Source organism: Aythya ferina (assembly GCF_964211825.1).
Source record: "Aythya ferina genome assembly, chromosome: 3".
NCBI classification, from domain to species: Eukaryota; Metazoa; Chordata; class Aves; order Anseriformes; family Anatidae; genus Aythya; species Aythya ferina.
This window is the reverse complement of record NC_140298.1, coordinates 117,816,375-117,831,920: the sequence shown is the minus strand read 5'-3', so window position 1 is coordinate 117,831,920 and position 15,546 is coordinate 117,816,375. Positions and strand designations below refer to the sequence as shown.

The 15,546-nt window shown below is 45.0% G+C and overlaps 1 protein-coding gene and 1 long non-coding RNA gene across 3 annotated transcripts in view; both read right to left on the bottom strand.

The window, feature by feature from the left end:
• KIF13B (kinesin family member 13B) overlaps positions 1–15,546 on the bottom strand; it is a 119,573-nt gene that overhangs the window by 74,445 nt on the left and 29,582 nt on the right. For both annotated transcript variants that reach the window (XM_084513954.1, XM_084513955.1), the window contains exon 3: positions 988–1,003. In XM_084513954.1, the coding sequence (XP_084370080.1) occupies positions 988–1,003 (16 nt within the window). The remainder of the gene's footprint in view (positions 1–987; positions 1,004–15,546) is intronic.
• On the bottom strand, positions 12,810–13,454 carry LOC311434086. Its single transcript, XR_014691251.1, has 3 exons — positions 13,424–13,454; positions 13,192–13,295; positions 12,810–12,824 (listed from the first exon to the last, which is right to left on the bottom strand). It is a non-coding gene; the product is annotated as an uncharacterized lncRNA (long non-coding RNA).

Here is a 15,546-nt window from a genome sequence, read left to right as displayed (position 1 = left end):
TGAACAAACATCTGCATAGGTAAATCACACCTAACATTTTTTATTTAGTACAGCTTGTAGGAACAAAATACGTTGTATCACATCCACATTAATAATAGGAGGAAAGCCCTACAGAGAAATACTGAGCCTGTAGCAAATGAACTCAGTTATGCCGTTCCCTAATGGATTGTGTCATGGAATATGAAAAATCATTTAAGGACTCACAGAGCAATAAAGAAAATCTTCCTCAAGTATTTATACCAACTAAAATAGTTGGAAAAATACGAGAGTTGAAAATGTGTACTAGCAGCGCAGCCAAACTTACTGCTTACATTTATGGAAATGTTTAATATAGCAAAACCCTTTGAATTTAAACAACTTATCTTCAGAAATACATTGCCTTTTTTTTTTAAAAAAAACACGTACAATAATATCTCATCATCAAGAGATGAAAGGGTTTACTTTACAGCCTCTAGTTGTGGAAATAGCAGCTGGTGTATTTAAAGTTAAGGGGGTTTTTTTGTACTTTGAATTTATTAGACAATTAGCCATATTGTTACAACGTCCCAAGACTTCAGAGTGTTTAACCAAACATCATTGGATCTACGACCACATCAATAAAGCTGGCTCCTGATATGCCAGGCTAAAGATTGGTATCTGCACACCAAATACAAAGTCATGGGATCGTAAGCTGCAACAACAAAATGAGTTTGCTCTAACGCAAATACCAGAAAAGGCTTTAAAAAACCCACAGACAACAAGCAGTCTCCCATTCCCGGCCTGTAATGCCGAGCATGTATGTTCTCATTTGTTCCTGTGACTCATTTTTTTTGGCAGAGGCTTTACAGGGCTCTTCTGCAGCAAGGAAATGCTTCGAGTTTCTTACTCAACAGCTGATCAACTGCAGAGCTGTGTTTTGAAATGCTTTTAATATCTGGCTAACCCACGGCCAGCTGAAGGAAAGGACAATTTTCAGTCACTGAGGGATGGTGCAGGAACGGCCCTTACCTTTGGCTGGGTCCTGCTGCTCCCAGAAGCATCACCAGCACGAAGGATGTGGTACAGCACGGGGCGAGAAAGAGAAAAGAAAACCAAAGATAATTAGCTACAATCATTTCAGCTTAATTACTCTACCATTAATACCTCGTCTTTGGGACATCATTTAAAAAGTTCAATCCAACAGTAGGACTGGAGATGCTGCTCTGAGCAAGCTGATTTTGACCTCAGAACCTCTCTCCCCCTCATGCTGCTGCCATCTCTTCCTCATTCTCTCATAATTTAATTTCTTGTGACACCTCTCTTTACAGTTTTGTTTTAAAAACTCTTTAAAAAGTACCCAAGCAATACAAAAAACCTCCAAAAACACCTGCACAGGAGGTATTCAAGAGACAATTTCAGAGTCCAGCTGTTGAACGTGCCCACCTTGGCTTCTCACAGCTGCTGGGACAGCCCAGCAAAGAGGTGTCTTCTTAAAAGAACAAGTGGAAAATAGCAATCCCTTTACCCTGTTACGGACATAATTTAAAACTTCCCAGCACAGCTCGGTAAGTACTGGAGTTAAAACAAGAAAAACCTTTAAAACAAGAGCCCAGCACCAGCCCATGCACCTTGGACATGGAAAGCGGCAGCAGGTCATGCAACATACTCCCATACAGAAGGCTGGAGAAATCCAGCATTCAAGTGAGCAGCTGCAACAGAACGGCTTTTCCTCTCACCACCTGGCTGTGTTTGACCAAAACCTCTCCCTTGGTCCCTGCAATGTGTTCAGCACAGGGTCTTGATAGTCTCTGATGCTCCTAGCAAGGTCATGGACAGGGAGCGACCGAGGGACTGCCTTCACCAGGGCTTCGGTTCAGGTACAGGAGGCACCAACAAGCCAGGAGATTTGCTCCCTTAATGGCTTGGAGTACTTTAAGAGATGCAAGAGTGCTATTTTGGCTCTCCAGCCTCTGAAATGCCAGCGGAGTGCTTTCCTGAGAACGGCTAAGAGGCTTGTAGGGGTGCTCTGGTTTATGAGGAAGGTTTGCTCCTATTCCTACAGGAAGACCACTCACCTTAAAAAGCAAAGCAAGCCAGGATTTGGAGCGTGAGTTCTGGACACAGAGACATTACCCTGCCCGTAATTCAGCAAGCAATCCTGATCATTTCCCCAGCCCCGTTCCAAGGCAGGATTACACGATGCACTTGACCTTTCCAGCCCTCGATCCAGCACGTACTATTGAGCATTTGGATTAAAGCGGCAATAGGGATATCATCTCCAAAGTCCTATCCCATCTGCAGCTTTAAGAGGATGGATTATACTAGGCTATGTAAATCATCAAGCTTAGTTTAGACTAAAAGTCTTAATGTGTCTCATTTTCTAAAGAACGGCACATACACACAAAACCGTGTCTTGCAGCCCCACTTACCCAAACAGACACGAAAGGGAGCCCTACATCAAAGGAATACAGTGTATGGCATGTAGGATTCAGCACGCTACCTAGAGCTGTACCAGGCTCTGTGCACTTTGGGCTGAAAAGAAAATAAATCTGACAAACGCCTCCCTAAGGAGAGCAGAGAGTGCCCACGATGTGCTGCAGCACCGCACCGCGCACAGCCCCATCACCCCGCAGCTGTGGCAGCCAGGCTCAGGAACCCAGGAAAAAATTTTAAGCCTAAATGGAAATCCTACAGAAAAGAAATGGACAGGAGGAAGCAGCCCCTGAGCAGCCAGAGAGCCACAAACACCCCCTGCAAGCGCTGGGTGTTCAGAGGATGCTCCTTGCCCTCTACACGGTTGATGTTACCCCAAAAAAAATCACACACACAAAAAAAATCATCCAATTGGATTCCAATAACGACAGCCTGTAACGAATCGTGAAATGAATCGTGAATTATCTTGGTGATCTTCAGGCAGTTTGGTGATCATGGGGCATTTCCACCACTGCTGCCCCCAGCTCAGAGGTGGGGGACAAAATTGCTGCTGCTCCCTGGCTGAGCACCAAAACTGCCATCAACAGCATCCAAAAGCTCCCGGAGAGGAGGGGAAAGCTCCTCTTCTGGCCACTGAAGGCTGTCACTAAGATGTTTTCAGCATCACATTTACACTTGAATCCAGAGTGACGGATTTGCCTTAGCCAGCCAACGCATCTTGGGTTCCTGCAATACCAGACTATTGCATATTAAAAAGGAGAAAGCACAGAATCTCCAATAATTAAAATCATACATTCAGGAAGAATAAAACACTCTGTTCAGCCCTCGTTATTAGTGCTATTCCAATAGTCTCTTAAATCACTTTTTTGCTCTGGCTTTCCATGTTCAAGAGAAGGAAGGTGGAGTGACGTTAACTACATCTGAGTTTTTGCAAATCTAGCGGGGAAAACAGCACAGCAAACGAGGTGAAACATTCCTGGGGAGAGGCAAGGACAGCTCAGACCTCATCTTTCTCTTCAGCTTGGAAATAGCAGCCAGCTGGCACATCAGCACATGCCCTACATCAGTCACAGCACATTTCTGCCTAAATCAGGACTGGGCGGATGGGGCAAATGGGAGGAGAAATGTGGGGGATGATGGCAAGTCAGAAAGGTGGGTGAAGGAGTACAGGGGCTGTAGGACATTATCTGACTAGGAAAGAATTAATTTTTATTTTTTCCCCCTGAAAAAAAAGATATTTCCTATGCCAGTAGCAACTGTGGCATCCGAACTATACACTGATGATATCGCTCACTGGCACGAGGCTAAGCTGGATTTATGGAGCTGCCACAACATTTGAACATTTTCATAAGCTTCTGGAAAAAATAAAGAAATTTCAGGTTAAAAGAAAAAGGGAGAGGGAACAATTTCACCAATAACCATGAATTAGGGAAGTCCCCAAAAAGACACAGAAATTTTTATTGCTTTCCACTTGCAATCTTCCATAACCATGGCAAAAATAAGCAGATCGGCTTCCAACATAACTGGGGTTGTTTTAGGCCTTTCAGCAAAAACTGCTCAGCACAGGCTCCAGAAAGTAGCTGAAGACACAACTAGAAAAACATACTGATGGGGAAAAAAACACTCGGAGCTTAACAGCAGAAAGGTTTTGGCATCTCCCAACAGCCACGATGCACGACTGCATCCCTAGCTGTGCTCCTGAGGAGCTGCCAAGCCTGGTTTGCCTTAAATCAATCTGTATTCACAGCTTATTTCAAGTAAATCTGGCATTGTGTGTCACAGTGACTTATCCTCTGCACAATTTGACTCCACTTTATAGCAAGCTTATTGTTTTTAAGGTTTGTATGGATCCCAATAGCTCCAGTTTTGAGACTTCTTAAGCCTAGCACCAGGCGATTTGTCTGTACCACGTTTAGGGCCTCCATCATGGCACAGCGATGGGGACTCCCCACACAAACCTGGAGGAGAAATTCTCTGTTTTAACTTAATTTCTGTGTTTCCTTCTTGGTTGGTGGGAGCAGCAGCACAGCAGGACCCAGAGGTGGTCTCAGCATCGAGTCCCACTTGTCCTGTGGCTATAGGATGAGTGCCAGATGAGCTCCAGAGGTCCCCTGAGGTGCCTCCCAACATCCGCCATTTTGTGATTCGGGGATATTTTATTAACAATTTGCACATGTCACAGATAAAAGTAGTGCAGTAACTCACTCATTCACCTGCCATGAGCTTTCTCACTGAGACTCATATCCTCACCTCTGGAAATTAAAAAGAACAGCAGGGGAAAGATGCTTGGGAAACACAAATATCCATATTATTTACTAATCCAACATAGGCCTTGTTTGAAGAGCAAAGGGTTAAAAGTTAATGGTTTTCATGGACCAAAGGGTTTTTCAAGAAGCCTCATCCTCCAAACAAGACTTCTGAATCTTGATTGAGTCTTTTTGAGTCTTTTTTACAGCTCTCCCCTGAGCTGTATCTCTGAGGGTAAATACCGGGCGTGGATGGAGCTGAATCCCACAAGGAGCTGTGCGTTGCTCACACTGTCCCAGCATCAGATCTGTCTGTAAAGGGAGGCAGGATTTAACAAATGTTTTTGCAGTTTTATATTTTGGAAAAGCCAGGCTGATGATTTTCAAGTTTACCGTCTCCACAAGGCAGCAAATACATCCTCCATTGTCCTACAGGAGCTTCCTAGCGTGCGGAGGCTGATAAGGTGCAGGAATTATCGAGGCGCTCTAGCAGAGTCCCGAGGCAGACAACTTCAGGCACACCAGATAAGGAGGCAGGCACAAAAAGATATCAGGAAGATCTTGCATTTGTTTGAAGCCTGGGAGCCTGGCTATCTTTCAGTTGCAGATCCTCGAAATGTGGCATTTCTTTTCTATCTGATCCACAACGAGTTGGTTTTGAAGAGCCAGCAGTTGGTTAGGAAAGACACTGCAGCATTAAGGGGTTTGCTGCTTAAACCTGAGCTGCAGAATTTCTTTCCTGACTTAAAAGCAAAATAAAATTGAGTAGCATAATTAAATTTATTGTCTAGCGGCGAGGTAGCTGAAAGGCAGCGGTAATGACAACTGATAAGAAAAAGTAGAATTAATTGAGAAGTTTTCTTCTCTTTCCACACATCTCACAAATACAACTTGCAACACTTTTTGCTGCTACACAGAGCGAGGAAATGCCTCCTAAATCAAGTCCTGATCACTTCAGGCTTCTTCGCATTGCAGTACTTCGCAATCCATTTTCCCAGAGTGTCTCAGAAGATGAAGTGCTTCAGGTCGTTGGCTTTAACAGCCTATAAATATTCTTCCCCCCTTTCTACACATAGACCAAGGGGGATTAAAACGCTGTGTCCCACTAGACTGCTCCAATTTCTAGATGATACCCTCCAATTAATCCTATTGTACGGAGTTTCAATTGGATGTCCATACCGATACTGACCTCTTTGGCTGAAAACCATGCTTTTTTTTTTTTTTTTTTAGAGAGAGCAGAAATAGTCCCTTCAAAGCAAAATCCCCAAACACGTCAAAAGAAAATGTGAAAGAGCACGCACAGTTCAGAGCTTAAACTCTTGTGGCTGAAAGGAACAAAAGGAATCAGTGTTACTTCCAAAATTCCTCCGGTGCCGCACGGCATTCCAGGCATAGCTGGCAGTTTCTACCGACAAACCTCATTTTTGCCAGCTCACCCAAAAAAAAAAAAAAGGCCTGAAAGACAAGAACTAGGGCAGAACGGCAGCTCTGTGGGTTCGGGGTATTTTCCAGTCGGAGCGAAGTTTCCTGCATTGTCCCGGCCACGTTCCAGCGGTGCGCGCATCCCATAAAGCCGTGTTATGACAAGGGGATTACAACTCGGTCCTCCTGTTTGTAAACACTTGGATGTCAGGATGCTATTGTGCTCTGGAGAATGTTTGGTGCACATCCAGTACCCAGACTTTCAATTACCATTGTGCACTGGACTATTTTTTAATGAAGCCTGCTGCAGCTAGAGTTTTATAACTGCTGGAGGGGGGGGGGTGGGAAGAAACCTCTCGTGGTTTGGCAGCGTTTTATCTCCCCCGATGGATTTCCAGATGGGAACACCAAGCTCCCAGGTCCGGGATGTGGTGAAAAACCCTTCCTGCCTCTAGGCCGGCTGCACAAATTGCTTAAATCCCAGGGAAGCAGCCCAGGAGCTGTGCGATGAGCTCCCAAAGAGGCAGACAGCTCGGGGGTGGGGGGGCGTACTTACATGTGTCCAGCATTGCATGCATGAAAATCTTCTGGATTTCATCAGAGCTGTCCCAAACACTGCAGCACCCAGCAGCTGGCTCTGTGCTTTCTTCCTCCCTCGAAAACCAGAAATCCCTTTTGGCTGGGACATTAGAACCTAACAGCTAATTATTTCTTTTTTTTTTTCCTCTCCTTACTCGATTATTGCCTAAAAGCACCCATGTGCAGAGCTTCTCATTCGACTGTGAAGGTGTTTTTTTGTTTCTAAATGCATTTTACTTCCCAAACGGATGATTCTCAGCCTGTCCCTTTCACTTTCCCTGCACCACAAGCTCTCATTTCTAAGCAGATCCAAGCCTTCCAGCTCAAAGCTTTGCTCACACTGGTAGCCCTAATTCCTGTCAATGTCCAGAATTAACCTGAAATGAATGCAGAAACAGGGTCATGAAGTCCTGATGTCAGAACAGCACCATTCTGGGGTATTTTTTTTTTTTTTTTTTTTTTTTTTGTGAGCAAGTTGACAATTCACCATGCAGGAAATGCTGCAAAAACTGTCAGATTTTAAGGTATCCACCTCTAAATTGTAGGTTTTTCCTTGAAGAAGTACAAGGAACACGTTTTGCTTGGGTGGCGGGTGGGATTTACAAGAGCTCATGGAGACAACCAGGAATGTTTGAATTCGTATCAACAATTTATTCAACTCTGAAGTCAAATACACCAAGAATACTCAAAAAGGAGAAAAAGACTTTAAACACAAAGAGCATTTTCACCATAAATTTAACACAGAGCATCTTGAGGCCTTCCCAGCATCACACAGCCATGCCATATGTCTCCACCTCATATTTCTGACCTCACTGTGGGTGTTCACTACAGCCCACCAGGGCAGAGTACCCAGCATCGGTTTTCCTGGGAAAAACCTTTCAAAGCAACTTTTTCTGCATCCGTTTTCAGTCACCTGGAGCATTTTGGAAAGTTTTGCCTCTCTTCTCACTGGAAAATTACCTCAAGGCCTACCACAGCTCCTTGATGCAAGACGGTTTTTCTTACTGACTCAGCAAAAGGGTGAAAGTTGGGAGCAAACCACCGTGATGCCTGTACCACCGAGAGACAAAAACTGCATGGGACAGCCCTCCCAGAGCCCTCCCTGCCCTTGTGCACTGCTGGAGAAGCGTCAATGCCCTTTCCTTTGGAAAGAAAAACTTGATGACATCCACAGACGTTTCTATGGAGAGTCTATGGGTAGCTGGGAGAAGAAAAAGGTGGGAAAGAGGGACAGAGACAGGAGCACAAACATTTTGGTCGTAACAGTTTGGTCATGTTTGCTGTTTCTTTTAAATGTTCACCAAATCCCTCTAAACACAGTGCATAGAAGAGGTGTCTACTCTATGGTTAAGTGCAGCTGAGTGCTTGCTAATTCTGTTATCTCCTCTTTCCACTGAATTACCTCGGACACGAATAAATTCCATGTTCTAATACCTCCTATTACACATTTTCTGCTGTGAAGTCCACATCCCAAAAGAATGTAGTCAGCTATCTCATGATTGCCCATGTAGTTTATATTAGGTAGCCACAAAGACTGCAGCTGAGGAGACACCTTCCAGCTTGGTGGGCTAAGCAGCAAGTCAAACTGCCTCTGTCAACTTGTCTTCCACTTCCAAAAATTTACCTTCTCGTCTTCAAATAACATCTTCCTGAAGGGGACGCCTATCTGAGGAGGCAAGCAAACAACATCTGAAAGAGCTGCAGCTCAACAGAGAAAACTGTTGTGGCTGTGTTTTGTGAAGAACTCAACGTCAACGGTGTGCTGGCTGAACACCCAAGGTGTTTACATGTATGAGGTTGGGAATTTCGTGTATTTATGAGGTTGGGAATTTCGTTGGATATACTATCCAGTTTCTGAACGTCCGTGCAGTGCAGTTTCAGCATCACCGGGTGTTTGGGTGTTCAAGAGCACGTGCTCTGGACCATGCACAGTGCCCAAGTTTATACCTTGGAGCCCTTTTTGGTGCCTCCAGAACCAGGCAGCTGCTCTGCGAAGCGTTATTGTCAGCTGGCAAGTCTATGCACGACATGTTTTGGATCCAGCTCCACGTTCAGGGAGTCGAGCAATATTTAAAACTACACGCACACTGGAAATCACAAATGATGTTGATCTATTTGCATAGGGGGGGAAGGTAAGCGCTGCAGGCAGAAAGGTTTGGTTATTAGCGTAAGAGATATTTGTCTTGCTTCCACGGTTCAGTAACTGCCTGAATTTCCTTATTTCAGCACGTACACATTTCACGATGGTAGCGATAGGGAAGAGGTTGTTGCACAACCTCCACGTGCTATCAGCCCACTGGGGTGATGCCCAAGGAGCCTGGGAGGGGTAAGAGAACAGCACGGGGTGTCTGAACCACTCTATAAAACGCAGCCTGAGCACAGCAGCTTGTCAACACACTGTCATCTCAACAACAGCACTTCAAGAAAGTCTTCGTGTATTAGGAGCTTCAAACATTTCTTATAGTAAAATTAGCATTCGTATCTTTCAAAAAAAAAAAAAAAAGTTAGACTATATTTCGCTCTCCCCAAGAGCACAGACTACACACCTCCCCTCTGACCACCACCCTTACAGCAGTGTCTATATTCCTCTGACCCATTTCGACAAACTCTATTCACTGATAACAGAATGATAGTAGAGCAGGCAGCCATCAATACCCACTCTGACATTTGACAGATGCTGAACGTCAACAGAAACGTGAAATATTTGGCATGCACTGATATGCTACTTCTCGTTCATGAGGATTTTGAACCTTTTTACCCAGTACTTTTTCTATGCAAATTCACTCAAACAGCTCAGCAGCAGCAAATACAGTGTTAACAAAAGATGTTGAGAAAGGCTTGCTTTCCTCACCTATCCATAATCCTACTATGAAAAGGAGGAATAATTTTCCGTTGACGTTATTCCAAACTATAACATGCTTTCAGGACTGCAACCCGACTACTAGAATACCTGGCATGAGTAAATAAATTTATCTGTTTTTTTTTTGGTAAAATTTTTGCATCGAGATGCTTTTCTGCCTGCCATGGAAAAGAAATCCTCATCCTCAGTGCAGCATTCAAACCCAGTGGGTGGCATCCCTGCCCATGGCAGGGGGTGGAAAGGGATGAGCTTTAAGGTAGGTCCCTTCCAACCCCAGCTGCTCCAGGACTCGGAAATCAGCTGCTCTTTTCCCAGCACGTGGGTGGGAGGTCTTTGGGGAGAATAAGCTGTAATTGACCTGCTTGCTGAAAAGCAAAGGGAAAATCCGGCTGATTATGAAAATTAGAGGCAAGCCTTCCCCATGACAGCTCAGCTCCCATGTCCCATATATGCCTTGCTAATGGCTCCGGACTGCTGGAAGAAAATGTCATAGTGCTCCAGGCAAACACTTAATTCTCTTAAACCCAGAGCTGCACAAAAGCTTATAGCAGAAAGAACTTGTTTTGAAAACAACAAAAAAAGAGTCTTTGGAGTGAAAAGGGGAGACAGAGCCCTGGAGGTTACAGGGTGAAGCCTTGCGGGCTTGCGATGTGTATGGTGCGGACAAGGGGCAGATGAATGCACAGCCCCAAGGTGCTGCAGCCCTTAGCAGGACTAAAACTCTGCCCGTGTACTTAGCATTTCCATTTCCTTCCCTTTGCAGAATTTCTTCAGCATTTGGGGGGAGAAGCCCAAACTATTTCTGTCTGAGTGCTACCAGTTCGCCGTAGCATCTCACCGTGCCCTTAAATTTCCTAAATTCAGCTTTTGTCCGAAGGAGGAACTGACTTGTCTGCTCTGTCTATTCTTCTCCCATCCACCCCAACAAATCTCCGTGGCCATTTTTAAAGGCCAGGAAATATTCGGTGAACTATTCTTGACTCATCACACTGTGTAACTATTCCAAAGCACTGCAGTTCTCTCGTGCCCACTGCGTTCCAGCTGAAAGCTCTCCTTTGGGGAGCCAGATAATCCTGGAGTGTTTAACGGGGAAGGTCGTTTTAAATAATCTTTTATTCTGTACTTCTTGTTCCAACCATCTTTATTTATATTATTAAAAAAAAAATATCTTTCACTAAACACTTGCACCAGCACCCATCACCTTCAAAACCACATACGGCAGTTGCTTGAGGGCTTGAATGCTATTTTTGGTAATTTATTGGTGCTGAAAAGATAAAGAAATCAGTAACACGGATTAGCAAAGATGCACGACTAGTGGTACCGACTGCAGAAGCCACAACGTAGATAAGGTAAAAGCATCTGGCCACAAATTAATTCAGAAATTACCTAGCTGGAAGAGGCATTGTAGCTGAGGTTGGTAAGGCTACATAGACACGTTTTGGCTGACAAAACATCCTTCCAGAGAGCATCGCCTGCAGCGCTGTAGGGAGCAATCATGGATTAAGTTATCACTTCGCAGATTTGGCAAGGGTTCAGGTACTCAGCAAGGTGAAACACGCACCGTGAGCCACCAGTTATCCCTTTTACCCAAATAAATGGTGTCAGGCTGAATCCCCGCCGGGTGTTTTCCTACCAGCCGGCCTCCTGGGCGCTGGACTCCGGCCAACAGCCCGTGGGCTCTCAGCTTTGGGGCTGTCCCGCTGCAAGGGGAGGAAAAAGCTCCCCTGGGGTGGGGACACCGCTCCCAGTGCCCTGAGCAGGCACTGAGATGGTGCCAACATCAGCCCTGTGATCTGGCATCGGCTTGCAATACGTGAAATAATGCCTGAATACGGGACACACGATGAGAAGTGACCCAGAGGCACTGCCCGCGGATTTTCAGCAAAGCTCTCATCTCTTAGGGCCACAAAGATGATATGGGGCCTGGGGCATCTCCCCTGTGAGGAAAGGCTGAGAGAGCTGGGGCTGGTCAGCCTGGAGAAGAGAAGACTGAGAGGGGATCTTATCAGTATTTATAAGTAACTGAAGTGTGGGAGGCAGAGGGACTCGGCCAACCTCTTTTCAGTGTCTGTGGGGACAGGACAAAGGGCAATGGCCACAAAATGGAGCCCAGGCAGTTCCGCACCAACATGTGAAAGAACTTCTTCACGGTGAGGGTGACGGAGCACTGGGACAGGCTGCCCAGGGAGGCTGTGGGGTCTCTGGGGATATTCAAGGCCCGTCTGGATGCCTCCCAGGGCAGCCTGCTCTAGGGAACCTGCTTAGGCAATGGGGTTGGACCTGATGGTCTCTGAAGGTCCCTTCCAAACCCTACAACTCTGTGATCTCCCTCCAGCAAACCTCTCATCCCCTGGCAGCTTCAAGGCACCTCTAGGCCAAGGTCAGAGGCGCTGCTGAAGGCGCAGCAGCTGCCAACCAGATTTCCTCCTTCCTCGCTCTTATCGCTAATTACTTCTAAGAGCTCCTCGCAGGCAACACCATCTCTTTGCTTCCTGCACTCCTCTTACCACGGAGCTGTTTATCTCCCCAGCAGGCCTTTTCCTTTGAAACCCCTTTCAACACCTCTCCCTCCAAAAAGCCGTCAGCCTAAAAAGGAGCCTTTGACCTTTTCACGACGCTGTTTCAGAAGCAAAAAGCATTCGTGACTGTAGATACTTTAAAAAGAAGTCCTTCTCATGACAACCTTGCATGTGTGCAATGACACGGGCTAATTAAAATTTCATTGTGTGTTCAAATGTCCTGGATGCCCAAGGATGGAGTTACGAGGCTATTGGGTACCGATGCCTCCACTTACCATAGAAAGAACCTCAAAAGGGATTTGGTAAAATGTCATGAAAACCAGGGAGCCCAGGAGCTGGCTGACACAAAACATTGCATGAGTGAGCCTTAATTTGGCCACGGCAAACAAACACGCAGCACCTCCAGGACAGATGCTGCACCAGTCATGAATTCAAAGCTCAGAAGATTTTTCTGGGCTAAAGCATCCACAACGTCCAGTCCTGGCTAATAACAATTGTTTGGCTTTTCTGGGAACACTGCCATGATAAAATAGCTTTACACGAAGTCCTAGTGAACTGAGTGATCAATCACCTAGGAACTGAGACCTGTGTGCTGGTTCCCACTGTCAGGGATGATGAACTCCAAACATGTGCACAGGCGCTGCAGAAAACGTAGGAATAGCTCATGTCTCACCACTGCCAGCATGCTGCAGCCCTGAAAGATGTTCATTTTTAAAACTGCCACTGCTCTAGAAGAAGAGGGAATCTGCTCTCAAAATAGCTTCTGGCCTGGTGGTACAGAGGTGGTTTTCACCTTCTTCGTAAGAGCTACAGAAAAAAAGGTTTTGTCAAGTGTCACCAGTCAATTCTGCCATAAGGCATTGCAATTAAAGGGGGGAAAGAAGCCAACAGCCCAGAGAATCAACCACATTGTCTTATTGTACCCTTATAAAATTCATTGCTCGTACTTCTTAATTCTTCTTCTAAATGTGCAACTCTTAAAAATAATTCTATTGTTACTGAAAGCCTGGAGTCCCAAGCAAACGCTGTGTAATTCCTTTATGAAGCGAATGCAGACGCAGCATATGTTCAAGGTGGGCACAACACTCTCTGCAAAAAGCTGAAATTCTGGAAGTCCAAAACCCTAAAAGAAGCAAAATGTCAGCTCTAACCTCACATGTGAACTAGTGTTTACCTCCACGCACTGCTCTTTCCTTTCACCCTAGCCTCTAACAGCAGATACTTGCTAGCAGCGATCAGCTGGTTTCATTTCAGTTCCTCTTTTCCTTTCCCAGCTTTCTGTTTGGGATACAACGTGTGGGATGCACCACGTGGAAAAGTGTTTAATATTTTGTGGTTATTTCCATAACAGTATGCTAATTCATTAGCCTCATGTATGCAGTTAAGCCTTGTGTTTTCAAACACACCTGGAGGTGATACCACACTCGTCGGCTCCTGATGCCAGCTCTGTGTTGGGAAGGAGCTATTTTAAGGCTGCTGCTGTAGGATTCACAGCCAGTTGCTGGTATTTATAAACAATAACGAGCTGTAAGGCTTTCACATGTCCCGAGGTGCCAAGTGAGGGTTTCTGCTGATTTCTACCTTTGAATTTCTAGATTCCCTGCTGGTTGTCTCCCAGAAACTTCTTGCTTTTCGATGCAACTTGTTGCCTGTGATTCATATGGGACAGCACATGCAGAAGCACTCGATAGCACCCAATCGTGATTTAGCACTTTGCACAGCAGCATCCCTCCAAGAAATAATAAAAACAGATGTTCCTACACATATCTCGAGAACTGCTTTTAATTAAATGGACACATCATTGACAAAAGCGTTATTTTGGTAATGATTAACCAAATTTAGAGATTCCATGTATGCTCAATGATACCTGTGGTTAATCTGAATTACAAAAAGCAGGGCTTACAAAAAGCAGTTAGGAGCATCTACGTTGAGGAATAGGCAGGCACTGGCATCCCAATGGATGAACAGGACCTACCTCTGCTCCAACAACTTGAAGCAACAAACACACATTTTGTTTCTCCAAATCTAAAAGACATCAGACACGTTTGAGAAGCCAATAGCCAAAACCCAAGTTTTCTGCTAGTGTGAAACTACACAATCCAGCCAATGCTTAATACACGATACTTTCTATGGCGTGACAAAACAGAAACCATAAATCAAATACACACTTCTAGAAATGTCACGGCTGGATTCCGTGGTTACTGGATCATCCACGCAAATTCACAAGGCAGTTTCCCAATCAGACTGAAAAAAAAAAAAAACAGCAAACTGCTTGGGAACATCACTCAATGTGGAATTTAAAAGTCAGCTGTCCTCCTTGCAATTTGTAGCATTACCAGTTAAATTATTTGGCAATAAGGAACAAGCAGGTTGTAACCAAAAAGATTATATCCCTTCCCATTCAAGTTTAAATTCTACATAGGGCAGGCAGAGAAACTCAGATGGGGAGCAGCTGCAGCTCCTTGCTGTTAGACCATGTACATCAGCTAAATCCAAGTCTTCATTTCCACCTGGATGTTTTCCCAACTCCAACTCCCCCAAACTGTGCAGATGTATCAAGCCAGTCGCATGCGACTTCCTTACAAAATTAATAAAAAGCCACACACAACTTGCTTAAAAGGAAATCATTATCCTCAAGGTCTACCTGTGTTTTGGTGGGGGCTAGGAAAAGGAAAGAAGGCTCTCCAAGAGGAAGTTATCACATGAAAGTGGACTGGTGGCCCTGCCAAAAATAAACCAGAGTGTGTTTGCAGATCAGCTGTTCCACAGAGCTCACACTGCCTACCACTACAGAACACCAGAAGTTCATAATAGCAATTAATGTGGTAAAAAAAATAACCACAAAACAGTACTTGTGATTATCACACAAATAAGTTTGTTGTGCCCCACCAACTCCGCCAGCTAGCAGGTAATTTAAGACAGAAACTGAAAATCTGCAGCGTGAAGGAGAAGACAACACTTAATTATTTCCTAACGGGACGTAGAAGGGGAGGAAAGGAAAAAAAAAAAAAAAAAAAAAAAAAAAAAAAAAAACAACAAATGAAACCCGACAGCCAGAAGGTCTGCCAAAATTATCTTGGAGAGTTACCGCATTGTTTATTTCATCTGGAGCCCAGGGCTGAGATTCGGGAGACACACAGATCCCATGGTTAAATCACTTTAAGCAGCTCTGTCTGTACTTTCCTTTTCCAGATTCCCCACTCTTGCTGGCAAGAGCACGATACAAACCTCAGTGCCAATGTCTGGAGCTACAGCGAGAAAGAAGTCAAGTTACGTAGCTACTATAGCACCTACAAATGGTTTCCAGTAGGTTTTCTTTCTTCTGCAGACCCTTTAGTAGCCTTGCATGATACTCATGCCCACCTCTTACCATCAGTCCTAAAAACCAAAGCTGAAAACAACTCAGTTGGATGTGCTTCTTCATCCCTCCTCCTCCTCCTGCCAGCAGGAAACATGAATGAAGGATCTGTTACCTTGCAGGCAGGTGGGGGGATTACCCAAGGTCAGCTGCTCTGGGATGAAGCCTGTA